Source organism: Equus caballus, chromosome 4, assembly GCF_041296265.1.
Source record: "Equus caballus isolate H_3958 breed thoroughbred chromosome 4, TB-T2T, whole genome shotgun sequence".
NCBI lineage: Eukaryota > Metazoa > Chordata > Mammalia > Perissodactyla > Equidae > Equus > Equus caballus.
In genome coordinates, this window is record NC_091687.1 from 64828724 (window position 1) to 64845641 (window position 16918).

A 16918-nucleotide genomic window follows, 5' to 3' on the forward strand; every position below is an offset into this window, starting at 1 on the left:
AAATGGGAACCTTTTGATTAGCGTAATAATTTCTCTTGTATACAATGTTATTGCAGTATAATACACTAGTTATAGACTTTATCCATTAAAGAACTAGGAAGGAAATCTGTTAGCCCTAAAAAGTAAACATTGATTAAATACAACTGTCTACCTCCTCTACCGGTGGTCTAGTGGTTTAGATTCAGTGCTCTCAGCTCTCACTACCTCAGCCTGGGTTCATTTCCCAGTCAGGGAACCAGCCCACCCATCTGTCAGCTGTCATACTGTGGCGACTGCATGTTGCTGTGCTGCTGAAAGCTATGCCACCAGTATTTCCCCCCCAGCAGGGTCACCCATGGTGGACAGGTTTCAGCAGAGCTTCCAGACTAAGACAGACTACGAAGAAGAACTTGGCCACCCACTTCTGGAAAAACTGGCCATGAAAACTCTATGAAGAGCAGTGGAGCACCGTCTGATCCAGCGCCAGAAGATGAGAGGATGACAGAGAAAGACCAGGCAGGGTTCTGCTCTGCTGTACACAGGGTTGCTAGGAATCACAATCAACTGACCACACTAACAAGAACAAAAACCTCCTCTACAATATTTTGACACATTTTATTATGAACAAACAAACATATAAATAAATTGTCCTATTTACCATGATAGGTCATTAGCTACTAGGAACCAAACCTTATGTAGCTTAAGTCCTAGGCAGAATGTTTCGATGTATACATATTTATAAGTTATTAACTCTGTTACTCACTTCAGCATTGCACATCTCCTCAGTAAAGCAGTAACTGTTAACAAGTAGAGTCCAACAACCATTTTTCTCTTTTCCTCAAGCAGAGTCTCAAAGGTAGTTACAGACATACTGTTTCATTATAACATGAAAATAGTAAGCCTCCAGCTATTGCAAGAGGCTTTTCAAATGTCAGTATCTAACTTAGAGAAAATAGAGGGAAGCAGAAATAGAGGGTGCTGATTTGTGCTATAACCTGGTCTCATGTTATGGCATGCTCCCCGTTGCCATATTTAAAATTACAAATAAGCAGGTAAAACACAAGGCTTCATATGTGAAAGTGGAAAATGGTCCGAAAGTCTTCTATTCAAAGACAAATTAATTTTTTCTTCCCAATAACTCACCAGAAAGAAACGGATACTTAGACGCCCTAGGGGTTCTTCAAATAATGTTCAGAAAAATATATAAAAATAAAAAACAAAGCAAGAACAGAACACTGTTAAAAAATAAGACTTTCTTTAAAGATGGTTGCCTCTCTTTAAGGATGGATGCTATATAAAGCAGGCAGACGTATCTCTATAACTCATCATGTTTATATGTAAATTCTCTGGCAGATATAAATCCATCTTTGTCTTCATCTTCTTTATCAAAAATATCCTCCACCAAAACATCATGATGACTTTCATTCACCACTGCACCATGCTTTTCAAACTCCTTCTTTAAATACACTTTGACCTACAAAATAACGGATCTCATTAATAATTCCAATTCATAAGATACCCACATCAAGCCAATCAATATCACCGACTGGACTGGTAGTTCCTTTAATTATATATAACAACTACTAAACAACTACTTTATGATATATTTCTAATGATAGTAAAAAAATTATACAGAATTTTTTCCCTTAAAAACTGTTGCTATCCTGCTGCAGTAGAGGCACAGAATATTGCTTAGAGGCAAAGATAAGCTTATATCATCTGAAAAACATCCAGTCAAAGTATACTACCTGTTCTTCATTCGAGTCTAAATAAAGTCAAGCATCTGAAAGACTGCTGTCTTTCAATCCACTCAATTATCCAGATCTTATTTGCTAAAAAGGACCAAAATCCCAGATACTTCTCTTAAAATCAGATTCAATGATGGCACTTTTTTATTTACGTAAGTGTCTGGGAATAGTGCATGCTGTGGACACAGCTATGATCATGCTACATGACCTTCTGATCTCAGAAATTAAAGCAAAATCCAGCCTGATGAGTGCTTAGAATAAAATTTCTCATTTTCATTCAGATATCTAAAGATATAAACAAAATACTGCTCCCAATTACCCACTAGATTCACTATAATACAATTCAACCTGTTTTCATTTTTAATCATATCCCTATTATTCCTTCTGTTAGATCAGCAATTTCAAAGCCTCTCTTATCTCCCTGCCACCAACATGCAAAGATATGGAGTATATTTATAAGATTACGGTGACTTAATGGAGTTGGGGGAGGGGCGGGGGGGAGAAGAAAAGGATGATGAAGCTCTGGATTAATGCAGAATGTATCTCCAGGATATACTGTGTGAATCAAGAAAGATGACAAATACTATGTATAGTACGCTACTTTTTGTGTAAGAAAGGGAGAAAGACTTCTTAGTAAATATCTTTTTAAATTGGATTGATTTTTTGAACCATGTGAATGTGTTGTATATTCAAGATTCTTTTTTTTTTTGCTGAGGAAGACTTATCGCATACCAATCTTCCTCTTTTTTTTTAACGTGAGCCGCCACAACAGCAAGGCCACTGACAGACAAGTGGCATAGGTCTGTACCTGGGAACCAAACCAGAGCACCCAAGCAGAGCATGCTGAACTTAACCACTAGGCCACAGGGGCTGGCCTTCAAGATTCTTTTTAATGAAAGGGAATTAAAATTTATCTTGGATAGAGAAAAGTCCTATGACTGGTAACACTATGAGGTGTTACAAATTTAGCAGCTGTGGATCACGACCCCATGATTCATAACAACTTAGCTTATTCAAGCCTTAATCACTTCCTGGCCATTAAAATGAAACTGATTGAAGCATAAAAAGGAACTTGGTTTGTGACCAGCCAAGCAGAATGGAGAGTAGGGGTAGACAAAAAACATGGAGATAAATATCTACCTTCACTGCTTCCCCACAGCAGCCAGACTAAGACAGGCATGTGTAGCAATGGCTGTGAAAGCCTAAATAAATTATAGGCAGACTTCTTTCTGTCTTCTTAAACACCAGGACTTTGAGGGGCTGGGAAAGGTCTCATGATGTGGAAAATGGAGACTAGAGTCTCCTTTCTCTAGGTGCTAACCTGAACAGAACTGAGCACGTGAGGTGCTTGTTGCTAGTTGCTAGGAAATCACCACAAAATGCATTTAGCAGCCAGTCTACAGTTTCAAACAGAAACTGTCCACTGGAGATATTCCTCAGGACAGATCTGTTTCTTAAACAGTGACTCCAAAATGAGAGTCGTCTTGGCAAAATGGATCTTTGAAATGGATCCTACCCTCAGGGCAAGGGCAAGACACGTGAACCTTAAGCACTGGGAGAAGGAAAAACAGCGGAAGAATACCTGGTGCTTTGTAAGTCTCAATACATTTCTCTCCAAAACAACAATTTCCTATGAAAAGGTCAATTTTCAAAGCATTGGTAGTTTAAGAAAACTTATAAATCACGTTTTATCCAAATAAAAATAAATTTTCTTTAAAAATATATTTCTAAACAAGTGAGCTGAAAGAAAGAAAGAAAGAAAGAGGTGTAGGAGGAAGGAAAGGTCACCTCATCTTTAGAGAGCTTCCAGTCATCATTAAGATCCATTTCTTGGAAGGATTCATGGGATCTTGGTCCATTTCGAATCTCCAGGAGATCGATATTGAATATCAGCGTACTCTCTGGGGGAATTTTACCTGACATGAGGAAAGAGGGGGGTTAAGTTTTATTAAAAAGATTTCAAAGTTTTGATGATAGAAAATTTATGGTACTGGACAACATATATTTTTTTTAATTGAATTAAATGAAGAGCCATCCTAAGACTGTCACATATGACAGAAATTACTTATATTTTAGTCAAACAAACAGAATAAAGAAGGAATAATCCAAACTAATAGATCAAAAGCAGTCTGATTTTGGGTTTTCAATTAAAAATTGTTTTATACACACATACATACAGATGTGCCTAAGGGCCTGGGTATTAAATTTCAAATATAATTAAGATATTACAAATTATATGTCAAGAATGACTTAAAGGGCTTTAGATGACTTAGAGTTAATTATAGTACAAGTGACTTACTAACTTTGGGGTCAGAAAGTCCTGACTTCAAAATATATAATAGTACTGCCATTTCTACCATCTGGAGGCAGTATACTACTGAGTGAGCTCTGACGTCATACTATCTGGGACTGCAGCGTACTGTTGCCTGTCTCTTAGTCTCAGTTTTCTTATGCGTAAAATGCAGATGACAATACTGCCCACCTCAAGAGTCTGTTGGGAGGATGAAGGAAGATAAATCCATGCAAAATACTTGGCGCTCTGCTTGAAAAATAGTAAGCTCTCAATACACGTTACTAACATAGAATTCTCTTACAGGCTTTACAAACAATACAGGAAGCGTCAACAATTTCAGAAAGTTATGTTCAAGAAGTTTCACGACAAGGGAGAAACTAAAACAAATTTCTGAGAAGGGAGATAAAAATCTTTAAGTGAAAAGAACTTTGTTAAAGTCCCAGGGATTTAAAAAAGAAACCTTTGGGGGAAGTATGAACAATTTTTTTCAACTTGTTTTCTTATAACTATATTTAACATACAGGTCTAGGTAAACATTAAAAATATTTCTTAGTCCCCCCATCCCACATATTTCCATGAAAGAGCATTTGTAAGCACTAATGAGAACAAAACTTACACTGTGTGCCGAAGCTTACCATTCCAGATCTAGACAGAGAAGGGGCATGCACTAGGTCGTCCGTAAAACTCGTGTCTTTCCAAAGGAGGCATGCAAACATGGGACTAAAGGACTACAAAATCAGTGTTAAATTCATGTTAGTAGAATTAGTTTCACAGTGCTCAGTTTAAAGGAAATGAGTCCAATTTAGATCTCTACTTGTTATAAAGTAAAACTGAGTTAAATATAGTACGGAGAAAGAATAACGGATTAATACTATGTATATAAATATTAAACGTGAGACAATAAAAACACAAGAAGGTGAAAGAATACATTCGAACAGCAGAGAAACATTTCCTAGATACTTGATTTTCTTCTCTAAAGAGGATTATTATTAAAATAAGAGTTGGATTTGGTTAGTAAATCCTATTCAGTGCATAGGATTTATATAGCAAGTTTCATTTTAGAATATATAATTCTACACATGTGGCACCTATTTTCTCCTCGGGAAATTAGGGCTAGGAGTCCCACTTTGTAAATGGTTAAGCTTGGACCTAAGGATGCTGCAAAGACTATATTCCTACCATATCAGAGTGGTTCTATGTCTGGTTCTGATGACTACTTAAAATTTTTTTCTCTTCATTATGTAGGTAATATACGCCCATTGTACAGAATTTGGAAGAAACACAACCAGAAATAAAAATAATCCCCAGCTCCATAGTTCATTGTTAACATTCTTATTTATTTCCTTGTGATTCACTTTTTATGTATACATACTTTTCCCCCATACTTACTATCATAGTATATATACTACAGCTTTATTTTCTACTTTTACATATAAATTATGTCACACATATTTTGGATATAATTTTTAAAATCTTTGAAATGCCATTTTTTAAAATAACTGGGCTACATGTTATTTAGCTAAACCCTTCTCACTATACACTCAAGTTGGTTCCAGTACTTTTGCTATTAGAAACAATGCAGTAATGGACATCCCTGTTCACAAATATTTCTCCTAATATTTGATTACTCCCTCAGGTTAGATTATAATAAAGGAGTTATAGGATATACGCATATCCCGTACATGAAACATCTTCTGGCCTCTTGTAAATAGCCCTTTGGAAAGCTGCATGGACTTCCACCCCAACAACAGGTCTATGTGCCTGCCCTGGAACAGATTAGCACAAAAGCTCCCTAGACCAGCTAGCCCCTTTGCCTCTATTTTATTAAACTTATTTCTTGTCACTCCATTATTTTTTTAAACAAATTGTCAAAAATTTTATAAAACAAGAGTGAGAAGAACCTCCAATAAAAGCTTTGTTGTAGGAAACTGTAGTTGCAAGTCACACACAGCCCACATCTGAAACTGCATTTAATGCCTTACTAATTTACATTTCAAATGGTCAACTCATCAAAACACATGTGTAGAGTAATCTTTCTTTTTGCATTGTCAGAATAAATTGGTGAGTTTCAGTTGGAGAGGATGAAAAAGTTCTAGAGATGGATACTAGTAACGCTTGGACAACAATGTGAATGTACTTAATGCCACTGAACTGTATCCTTACAAATGGTTAAAATGGTAAACATTACGTTATGTATATTGTACCACACACACACAAACCCCATCATATTCGTGAATAATGCAAATAAGAGTTGAAGGTTACAGAACCTTTTTTCATTGTTAGCTCAGTTGACCATTTAGATATTATGGCTTTAATTGGCCATTTCAAATGATAATCAAGACATAATTATATTTCCCAAAGAAATACAAGTCTGTTTACTTCTGTGAAAAAAAAAGACCAAACATAGTAGTTACACTAACTTCTGTCTCCTAATCCAGAGAAGAACTCTAGTGCTAAGATAACAATGTAGAATTATTACCTTTTCCTTCTTTTCCATAGCCCAGGGCAGGAGGAATGATGAGCTTTCTCTTCTCTCCTACACACATTCCCTGCAAACCCTGGTCCCAACCTTTGAGAGCCTCCAGGATGCCCAGGGTAAACCAAATGGGCTGACCATTGTTATGTTTGTGACTACAATAGAAAGAAAACACATTAGAACTCTTGAGTAACTTTATTTTTTTTATTTATTGCTGTGATGCATTTTTTCTACCCATAAGTGGTTAAATTTGGAAATGAATGAAAACAGCTACACATACACACACGAACACAAAGCCAAACCAACTTTATAATAATTCAATTCATTGCCCATATTTCTTGATGCAAATTTCACATAGTTGATTTAGCTAGAGGAGGGTAGAGGGCATAATAATAAAAACAAATAACTTTTTGAGCATTTACTGCATACCACGTATTTCCCTAAATGCTTTGCCTTTTAACTCTAACAATGATCATATGAGGCAGGAACCATTATTTCCCCATTGTACAGATAAGGAAACTGAGGTTAAGTGTGCCAGTAGTTGACCTAACTCCAAAGTTCAAGGTCTTAACTACAAAGTGATGCTGTCCCAGTAAGGCTACTGGGGTCCAGAAGAGGGAGAAAACAATGGAAAAATGAGTGAGTTTGGGAAGGAGGATGAGAGACTAAGGAGAATTTACTGCCAGCATACACGAGTCCATACCCATGTGGACACTGGAGAGTCAGGCGCACAGCATCTTATAGCCTGCATACAAACTTTCCTGATGTACAGCCTGCTGATGCCTGTGACAAGTGGAAAAGGCTGCTCTTCAATCCTGAATTCCCACTCAGACCCCAGCCCAGTTCTCTCCACAGGGATCGACCGTGGAGCTCTGCAGGCAAGCCTGGAGGAGTGGCCCCTCAAGGACTGAGGAAGAAGAGAACCGTCAAGATATACTGGCTCATGAGCTGAAGAGAGGCCAGCCTAAGAAAAACAACCTGCTGAGCTACTAGGAGGATGGAGGGCTGAGCAGTCCACTCAGCTCCCTTTCAGCGCAATAAGGAAAATGATCTATTCAAGGACGTCTTGTAGGTGAGAACGAGAAGTCATTCCACTAGGTTTCATGGGTACCATGGTTACTAAACCTAGGTAAAGGCAATTACCTCCTCTTTTCCTCCCATGATCAGAGTAACAAAATAACACCAGTAGAAAATTTGGGAAGGCTAAGAAAGAACAAAGAAGGAAGAAACAACCTACCACCCAGCATTGACTACAGTTTTGGCACATTTCGCATCACAGCTAAAGGATTTAAGCTATTTACCACAAAGGCTATGGTTCTAGCAACTGACCATTTGATGGTCCATTTCTAAACACTCAGGGTTAGCAGTTGCTGACCATTTACATGGAGGCCGCAGAACAATAGTCCCCTCATCAGGTACTAGAACTTTAGCAGCAAACTGCTAAATAAAACCTCAGGGCTACTACTGAAGTCCGCAGAGGTTTTTGGTTCTGAGACCTGAAAGGAATCAGGCTGGGTCTACAAGTGGTCAGACTGAAATTGGAAATTGAAAATGCAAGTCATAATATCGTTTAATGTCCACTGTGGCACTGGTCTTGTCGATAAGAAGATAGGGCTGTTGAGAATCCTATGGCAAGCCACGTCTTGGAACTTTTTGCAAGGGCTAACAGAGTTCAGAGAAGGGTGCCATTCACTTCTCCAAAACCTCAAGCCAGACCAGGTGTGGATGCCCAGTAAAGGCAGCTTACCAGAAAACAAAGTCTAGGATGGACCGCAAAGCTTCACGGCTTTAGTTCACGCCATTCTCTCTACCTGGCATGTCCTCCCTCCTCCGTTCTCCACCTGGAACCCTCCACTCATCTTTCAAGGCCCATCTCAGTTATGATCTCTGGGAAGTCTTTCTCTTTCCCCACCTCTCAGAGTATAATTAATTCCAGACTCCATTATGTTTTGTGAGCACTTTGAACATTCTTTACTCTACAGCATGAGTTATTTACTTGCCTTCCTCCCCTCTGTAGATGGTGTCCTGCTAGAAAACAAGAACCCACTCCTAGTCATCTTTACATCCCCAAGGCCTGACTTGTAGCCACTTAATAAGGGTTTGATAGATGATAGATAAATGAACAGTCAAGGATGGAGAGAAGCCAAAATTTTTGAATCTCCCTAGTGTCAAGCATAGGGCCTAACATAAAGGAAATGCTCAATAAATACTTTTGGAATGGAATGAAGAGAACCAATGCCTAAGTGGCATTTCACTTATAAAGCTTTTCCATGTTGCAATTTCTTTGTTTACAGAACAGAAATAATGATAGCGTAACCACCTGAAAATCCTTCACTGTAGGTATTGAATCAATGTTCCATAACCATACCCACACCCATCACTGAGGTCTTTGAATTTCTAGAAAGAAACAAATGATGAAACAAATCATGGTCCTGTGCCTTGACCAAAATATCATCTGTCAGATAAATAGACCAGATAAATAGACCAATGAAATAACATTAGTATCTCCTACAATATGTAAATAAATGATTATGTATACTGCTCAGGAAGTTGCTGTGAAAGTTCTAAGTAAATTTCACCTACACCAAATTAAAAATGGAATTGAGTATTTTCCCTCAGGAACAGAGTTTGAGAAATGAAAATTCCTTTAAGTTTTTTCTACTTATTGCCTAATTATACATCTACATATTTCTGCAGTATTTCAAAGATTTTAGTTCTAGCTTTTATAATAAAAAATCAACCGCTTTATCATGACCACATGTCTCCAATAAGACCTTCAAAGGCCTCGTTACATAAGATTGCCTTTAAACAATTTCCTTTCCCCAAAGAAGGAAATAAGATATTTCAGTTTTTTAAAAGAGGCAAAACCTGGTCAAACCAGGAAAAACCTGGCTCGTTTCCTGGCCGAGACCTAGCATAGGTAGGTGGGTTCTTTTATTACCTGTGGAATATAATTACTTACGTGGAGTGAAATAAGGAGCCGTCCTTTTCTAAGTAGCCTTCATAGTGGACTAACATCAAATCGCCCCCCTTGGTCTTGCGATGGCAGATGAACGGCTTCTGGAGAACTTCAATCTTCACCTCGGGTTCAGGGATAAGAGCCCCACTCAAACAAGGGATCAACAGCGTCAGGGCCGCGTTCCACAAGAAAAGCCTCATCTTGCTGGAGCAGGAAAGAAGTTCCTACTAAAACAGAGAAAGGGTCCCCGACCTCATTGAGTTAAGAATGTAGTTGAAGGCTTGAGCACAACGGTCTCTGGCAAGTTCATGACTCCCCCTTCCTAGCAGACGTGGCACATTTACTACCGACAACTTTCCCACGCACTACGAACTCGCCTCTAAAGAGTTAAGCCCAAACCCAGCCTGACTGGCTCTGACACGCGACTGCCTGAGAAGGACGGCCTCCCATTGGCTTTCGGTGCTGTCCGTCAGGCGCCTCTCAAGCCAATCACGCTGCAACAATATAATTCACAGCCCGACCCAGCGGGGCAGTGGCCCCGCGGCGAACCACCCGGAATGGTCCTAGAGCGCCGCGGGTTAAAGAATTCCACACCCTCGGACTTGGGCAGAGGGGTGGGGCAAGTGGCTAACCGGAAACTCTTCCGGGCGATTTACATCTGTGAAGTACAGCGGCTGAGCGTGGCGGGGCCTGGGGAAACCGTAGAGGTTTCAGGAAAGACTCGCTTACTCTTGTCGTTGGTGAGAGGCCTCCTAGGATTCCACAATCTTAGACTCCAGCTATTGCTTATTATTTAATTTACAGAATAAACGATAAAGACTTAGTGTTTTAGAGGTCACAAAGCGCGTTCCTGTGCGTGAACCTCGCTATAAGGCAGATTCTTTTATCCCATTTAAAAGATAAGTATATTTAGGCTAGGAGAGGTTGTGTCCTGCTGAGGGTTGTTCCACCTCAAAGTTGAGTTCCGCCTTCAAACCAGGTCTTCTGATTTATTCTACAACACCTATCACTTAGGTGACGTTAGAGGGTCAATTACAGCTTCTATCGAGGATAAGGACGTGCAGACCTCCGCTTTAAAGAAGAAACAGTAAACACGGTTACGAGTCACACAGGCTCATCTTAGTTTAAAATTTTTGCTTTTACATTTTTCACCTAATTTCAAAAGCAATACATGTTCATTGTAGTGGATTTGGAAGAAACTGGAAAGCACTCAAGTAGGGTCTCCATTTAAAATACAGGAGCCGAATTAATTGGCATTTCAGATAAACAACAAATGCATTGTTTTGTATTTTTATTTGCTAAATCTGGCAACCTTACACTAGAGAAAAAGAAAGAAAAAAGATTGCCTACAAGGCCACCATCCACAAATAATCATCTTAACATTTTGGAGCTTGCTTCTGTGACATATGCATAAAATAATGTGGATCACAGTGTACACTTTGTTTCATAACCTGCTCCTTCCACTTAATCTATAGCTTACATTTTCCCTGGTCAAATATGTTTAGCACAGTACTTTCTTACACTTTAATATGCATAGGAATCCTCTGGGGATCTTCTTAAAGTGCAGATTTCAATTCAGGAGGTGCGGGCTTGGGGCGACATTCTGCAATTCCGGCAAGCTCCTAGGTGATGCCAGTGCTGCATGGACCACACTTCCAGTAGCGAGGCGTTAGCGTTTAGACATCTCTTTACACTGGCTACACAGTATTCTATCATGAAATTTCCATCATCTCCTTAAGCCCTAGGTGATGGGCACCTCAAGTGGGATCATTTAGACAGCCTTGAAATAAGAACTGGACCCTGCGGACCAGAACCCAAGGGGCACCCTAAGGGGTCACGTCAACCCACAATAATCGGGAGGGGGGACCCGACCCATCTACGGCACCATTAACAGTCAGGACTGTTTCCCACACTTGTCCCAGAGGTCTCCCTTCTCACCCACTGCCTACTCCCAAACCCGCCACCCAGGACTCAATTTCTCCGCAGACCCCTCAGGCTCCATCAGCTCCGCCGCCGCCGGCGCTACGAAACCGCGGAGTGGATTTTGGGAGCGTGAGCGCGAGCGGTGCACTGGGCATGCGCGAACGGGCCCGGGCTCGGCGGACCGAAGACTCAGGTAGCGCGAGGTGGCGCCGCCAGCGACCGGCTGTCTCGCTCGCGGCACTTGGGACTCTTCGGGTGCCTCTCGGGCCCACCCAGTGCCTGGGCCTCCCTGTGGACAGCGCGTGCCCCCCGCTGCGCCGGCCCCTCGGCCTGCCGCGTCCTCACGTGCCGAGGCCGCCGCAGTGACCCCGCCCCCGGGCCGAGGATGTGAGACGGGCCGGGCGTCCCCGCACCGGGCCCGGGCGCCGGGAGTGGGCGGCTCGGCTGGGCTGGCGATGGCCCTGCTGCCGGTGCTCCTCGCCGCCTGGGGTCTGGGGCAGTGAGGGCCGGCGGGGGCGAAGGGGCCGCGGGCGCCATGGAGGGGGTGCTGTACAAGTGGACCAACTATCTGAGCGGTGAGTGGGGCGCGCCGGGGGCCCGGCCCTTTGTCTGAGCGGCCGGCGGGCGGCCTCGGGACGCGCCTCCGGGCTCCGGGTCACGGTCCCTCCCGAGACCTTTGGAGACCTGTGCCGACCGGGAATATTTCCCTAAAGCAGTTCTCTCGCAGGACCGTGTCACCTATGCTGTACGGACGCAGCCCCTGTTGGGGCTGGGCCAGGGCAGTAGCTGCCCTCTCACCTAAGGAAAGCTACGAAAGGCTGAGAGTGGGGATGACTTGAAAGGCACGATGCCCTCCGGCTGTGCTGGAGGAAGGCGCTGACTCCCGCAGTGGGGTCTTCTGGGAATCTCTCGAATTCTGGCAAAGGAGCTGGTCACGCCTGGCCAGCAGATAGGATGGAAGGTTTCAAATGAATGCCAGCAGTAACCTGGAACTCCAGAGCGGAAAGGTCCTTTTTCAAACAAAGTCGCCAGTGCCAACACTTTCCCTTTGTCGCCTTAGGGTCATCTGCGTGCTGACCGAGGTATCCGAGTTCTATCTCAACAATTTCAAAGCTTCAAAGTATGCACAAGGTTTTCGGTTTTCTGGTTGATCATTTCTTTTTGTTTTACAGACTCAGAAATTACCATAAAATGAATGTAGATCTTAGCAACTGTTTTCTTGTCCTGCTGAGCGGAATAGCTTAAAAATAGTTCTCTGCCCCCTTTCCAATTTGTGGAAGTCCTTAATTAAAGCCTTCTGTTTGCTGAAATCTGTGCTAGGCACTTTTTTGGAATTAAACTTTTTATTATGGAAAATGAGCTATGCACTTTTAATTTTAATAGCAATGTATTTGAAACCAGAAATATTCCCAGTATCTCTTGGGGGGGAGATATATATTCCCATCCTTCCTTTGATAGGATGGCTTTTTAAAGGTTATAGTGTGATGATGCCCCAGGGAGTTTTAAGGACAGATGTGTCTGGGAGGGTCAGTTTTCATAGTGACTCTGATGAGGTTATACTGCACAGCCGAAAGTGCACCTGTTGGGTGTACCCAGAATCTCTTCCCTATGCGTAGTGTGGTTAGAAGTGAGTTCTGTTTGTTTTCCCTGTAGTCGTTAGCAGAGATGCAGTGAGGAGAGGTGTTTTAGAAGTCCCGGCGTTTGCTTCAAGGACCTTTCTTGATGTCACCCGATTGCAGTAGATATGGATAACTCATAGCTGGGCTTCAGTAAATGTCAGAGGCTGATTAACACTCCACTAACCTGAAGGGAGGATGCTTGATCAGGTAATTTTCCTTTTGAGGTATCTCTAAGCTCTGAGATGTATGGATCTTATGCCCTTGAGTAAAATTTAGTTGCTCATCTTTCACCCTTTCCATCATACAAGCTTTTTAGTTTTCTTTCATCCTCAACGCTCTTCTTTTCTTTTCTTCTATCGCCTCCCTCCTTTTTTTCCCCCTTTCCTTTCTTCTTCTCCTTTCTCTACAGAAAGTTTAGTCTCTTGTTACAGTACCTACTTCCTGGTCTTGAAATGCTTTTTTTTTTTTAATGGCTGTTTTTATGTATCCTTCAATAAAGCAAACCTTCTCGAGAAGGATCTTTTGGAGTCTTTATCGTGTGATGCCTGTGCCATCTGTTCTCTTGGAGAAGAGTGTACTTTTTTCTTCAAGTAAGAGAAGGTAATTCTGTGGGTGGTGCTAGGGTGACAAGCCCTAAAGAAGAGGGCCACTGGAGCCATTTCCAGAGGCAGCTGTCCTTCCATCATGCTGCTTGTTCCCTTGGCCCCGTGCTGCCTCGTTGTGGGCGCACTGTTCCTACAAGCCCATCACACCACTGGGTGCTTTTCCTGGATGTACTTAGAACTTTGGTTCAGCACATTGTCTTTCATTAGGAGATAAATTTACTTTGGAAATGAACAGTAATGGCCTAGGAGGAACAAACGCATTCTTGTTTTTTCCACCCTCCTGTGTGAGTTAGTCTCCCCAAAAGAGCATGGTATGCGTGTTAATGACAAGCTTTGATGAAGACATCAGTACTTTTTCTTCTTCTGAAGCTTGTTTTTAAAAGGAACATTTTTTTTTCTTATGGTTTTGCACATAGTAATTTTAAAATACATATAATCCCAGTCTAAGTTTTTGTTCATTCTGAATTTTTCTCTAAAGGCAGTACATAACCTGTTTGTGTAGTTTGTGTATATCTTACACGCCCACAGCTTGATATGGGATGCCTTGTGTCAAATTTGAGTGAAGAAGTTAGAAAATCCAAATATTGGCAGATCCTTTGAGTCCTTGGAGGATGTTGTTAATTTCATTCACTACCTCTTGTGTGCTGGGCCCCGTGCACAGGACAGGCAACGTTGAACAAGACAGAGCAGCCCCTGCCTGCCTTAAGCTTACAGTCTTGTCAGGGAGAAAGACGTTCATTGGACATGTGGTTAGAAGCATGTTCCAAGTGTGTGTGGTTTGGGGGAGAGTTGGGGAGAGGCTAGGCTGGGTTGTTGGGAAAGGCTTCTTTGAGGAAAAGATTTAAGCAGAGCCTGAAGAATAAATAGAAGCTAGCTAGGTGGCAAGGCTGAGGTGGAGGCTGTAAGAAAGAACTTTTCAGGCAAAGGGAATGTCGGGGTGAAGGCCCTAAAGCAGAGCAGAGACGGGTGAGTTTGAGGAAAGGAAAGAAGACTCGCATGGCTGGGCAGCTGAGACGGGTGAGGCTCCAACAAGGCTGCAGGGGCCACTGGGAAGCCTGGCATTGCAGGGCTTCACAGGCTGGTTTGAACACTGCAGTGATTGTGTGTGTGTGTTTGTGTGTGTGTTTGTGTGTGTGAGAACGGGAGAGGGAGAAATGATGCGATTGTTGAAAAGCTTACCTTGGCTGCATTTAACTGTATTTTGCCAAATACTGTAGTTATTTTGTGAGCTTCTCTTGCTTCTTGAATTCAACTGATGGGTTTCAATTCCTGAAAGTTGGAAACATCGTCCAGCCCTGAGAATAGCATCTAAATTGCTAGCATGAGTATACGGCTAAAATACAGAAAGAGAAAGGAAGAAAAGTCTCTGTTCCCTAATGTGTTAGGCATACTCAGGTACCCTGTGCTCCGTCAGAGGAAAATTAAAGGAAAAAGAGAGCTGATGTGTATTTTCTTCAAAAGTCCTGAGCCATCCCACCTTTTGAGCAGCAGAACATTGGACGCTCTGGGATTTATTGTCAAACCTATCTCCAGATGTTAGATTAAGTCTGGAATGGATTAAACATGTCACAGACACCTATATTATGTGAGACACAGTGCTAGGCGCTGTATGTTGGTATTGTATCTTTAGTCAAGGGATGGTATACATGCATGGTGATACATTAATGCTCTGTAGTGGAACACTAGTTGAGGAGTCAGAGACCTCAAGTCTGATACCAGCTCTGTCACTGCCAGCTGCAGTCACGTTACCACTCCGAGCGTTAGTTCTTCCTCCATAAAAATGATGAGATTTACCAGTTAATATTTATAAGACTAGTAAAAAACTTAACACGTATAATGTTCCAGGCACCATTCTAAACATTTTACATGCATTAGCTCATTTAATCTTCACAGCGGTTTTAAGAAGCAGTTGCCTTCATTATTCCCATTTTCCAGATGAAGACATTGAGACACAGAAAGGTGGAGGAACTGGCCCAAGGTCACACAGTCAATGGCTCCAGAGTCAATGCTCCATTACGTAATACTTCTAAAGGCCCTTCCTGCTCCATCGTTATGTAATTCTAGCTGATTCATAATGTACCTATATTTAAAGTATGTTGACCTAGAATGGCAGACTATTTGGGGGTGGAGGTGGGGAAGAGTTGAGGAGTAAGGAAGGCTTTGCCCAGTGTTGTGCATATGTTTTGTCACAAGGAAATTGTCTGAGCTGTGCTGTGAGCTTTCTGCTTTGCAGTTTTAGGTCCCTTTCCACTGCCCACTCAGCAGATAGGAGGGCTGCTGCCATAAGCTCCAGCCAGCTGCAGGCTTCTTGGGCCCCTCCAGCAGGTTAGGGCAAAGCACATTGCAGCACTGCATTCCAAAAATAACACGAGCTTGCATCATGCTGACCAGATGGTTGTCTGAGGAGATGCTATAGTTTTGCTTACCCCCCAGGTGGAGAAGGTGACTCTTGCCCATATATGTTTGTGCTGTGTAAACAATACCGAGAGGACTTCTGGAATGTGAGGGATCCAGAGCAAGATTCTCATGGTCTTACAACCGCTGGTCAACCTTTTTTGTTGCTGTTTTTTGACATCTTTATTGAGATAATAATTCACCTATCATAAATTTCGCCCATTTAAAGTGTGCTAGTCAGTGGTTTTTAGTATATTTACAGAGTGTAACCATCACCGCCGTCAATTTTAGAACATTTGCATTATCCCAAAAAGAAACCCAGTACCCATTAGTAATCACTCCTACCCCACCCGCTCTTTCCTGTGGCAACCGCTACTCTTCTGTCTGTATAAATTTGCCTATTCTAGACATTTATATAAATGGAATTATACATTATGTCATCTTTTGGGACTGGCTTCTTTTGCACAGGACAATGTTTTTGGGTTCGTCAGTGTTGTAGCATGTATCAGTACTTCATTCCTTTCTATTAACAAATAATTTTCCATGTATGGATATACCATATTTTGTTTACCTTTCATCAATTGATGGACATATTTAGGTGGTTCTTTGTGTGTGTGTGTGTGTGGTTATTCTGAATAATGGTGCTGTGAACATTTGTGTCTAGTTTTTGTGTGGATGTGTTTTCATTTCTCTTGAGTATAAACCTAGGAGTGGAATTGGTGGATCATATGGTAACTCTTTTAACAGTTTGGGGAACAGCCAAACTGTTTTCTGAAGTGGCTGCGCCATTTTACATTCTCATCAGTAATGAAAGAAGATTCCTATTTCTCCACATTCTCTACCAGTACTTGTTGTCTGTCTTTTTTACTATATCCATCCTAGTGAGTGTGAAGTGGTATCTCATTGTGGTTTTGATTTATAT

At 41.7% G+C, this 16918-nt stretch overlaps 2 protein-coding genes across 3 annotated transcripts in view; one reads left to right on the top strand and one right to left on the bottom strand.

Annotated features, from left to right (window-relative positions):
• Positions 1-575: 575 nt before the first annotated feature.
• Positions 576-11464, bottom strand: FKBP14 (FKBP prolyl isomerase 14). The gene is made up of 4 exons (XM_001500388.6): positions 9459-11464; positions 6500-6651; positions 3516-3643; positions 576-1453 (listed from the first exon to the last, which is right to left on the bottom strand). Exons 1-4 carry the CDS (start codon positions 9653-9655, stop codon positions 1295-1297), a joined length of 636 nt encoding a protein of 211 aa, XP_001500438.1. The 5' UTR covers positions 9656-11464; the 3' UTR covers positions 576-1294.
• Positions 11465-11824: 360 nt separating this feature from the next.
• PLEKHA8 (pleckstrin homology domain containing A8) overlaps positions 11825-16918 on the top strand; it is a 51065-nt gene continuing 45971 nt past the window's right edge. Inside the window, exon 1 of one of the 2 annotated variants that reach the window (NM_001197039.2) lies at positions 11825-11953. In NM_001197039.2, the coding sequence (NP_001183968.1) occupies positions 11914-11953 (40 nt within the window). In that variant the 5' untranslated portion in view covers positions 11825-11913. Of the gene's footprint in view, positions 11954-13496; positions 13598-16918 lie in introns of those variants that run through there. The other variant, XM_070264203.1, reaches the window with a different exon arrangement.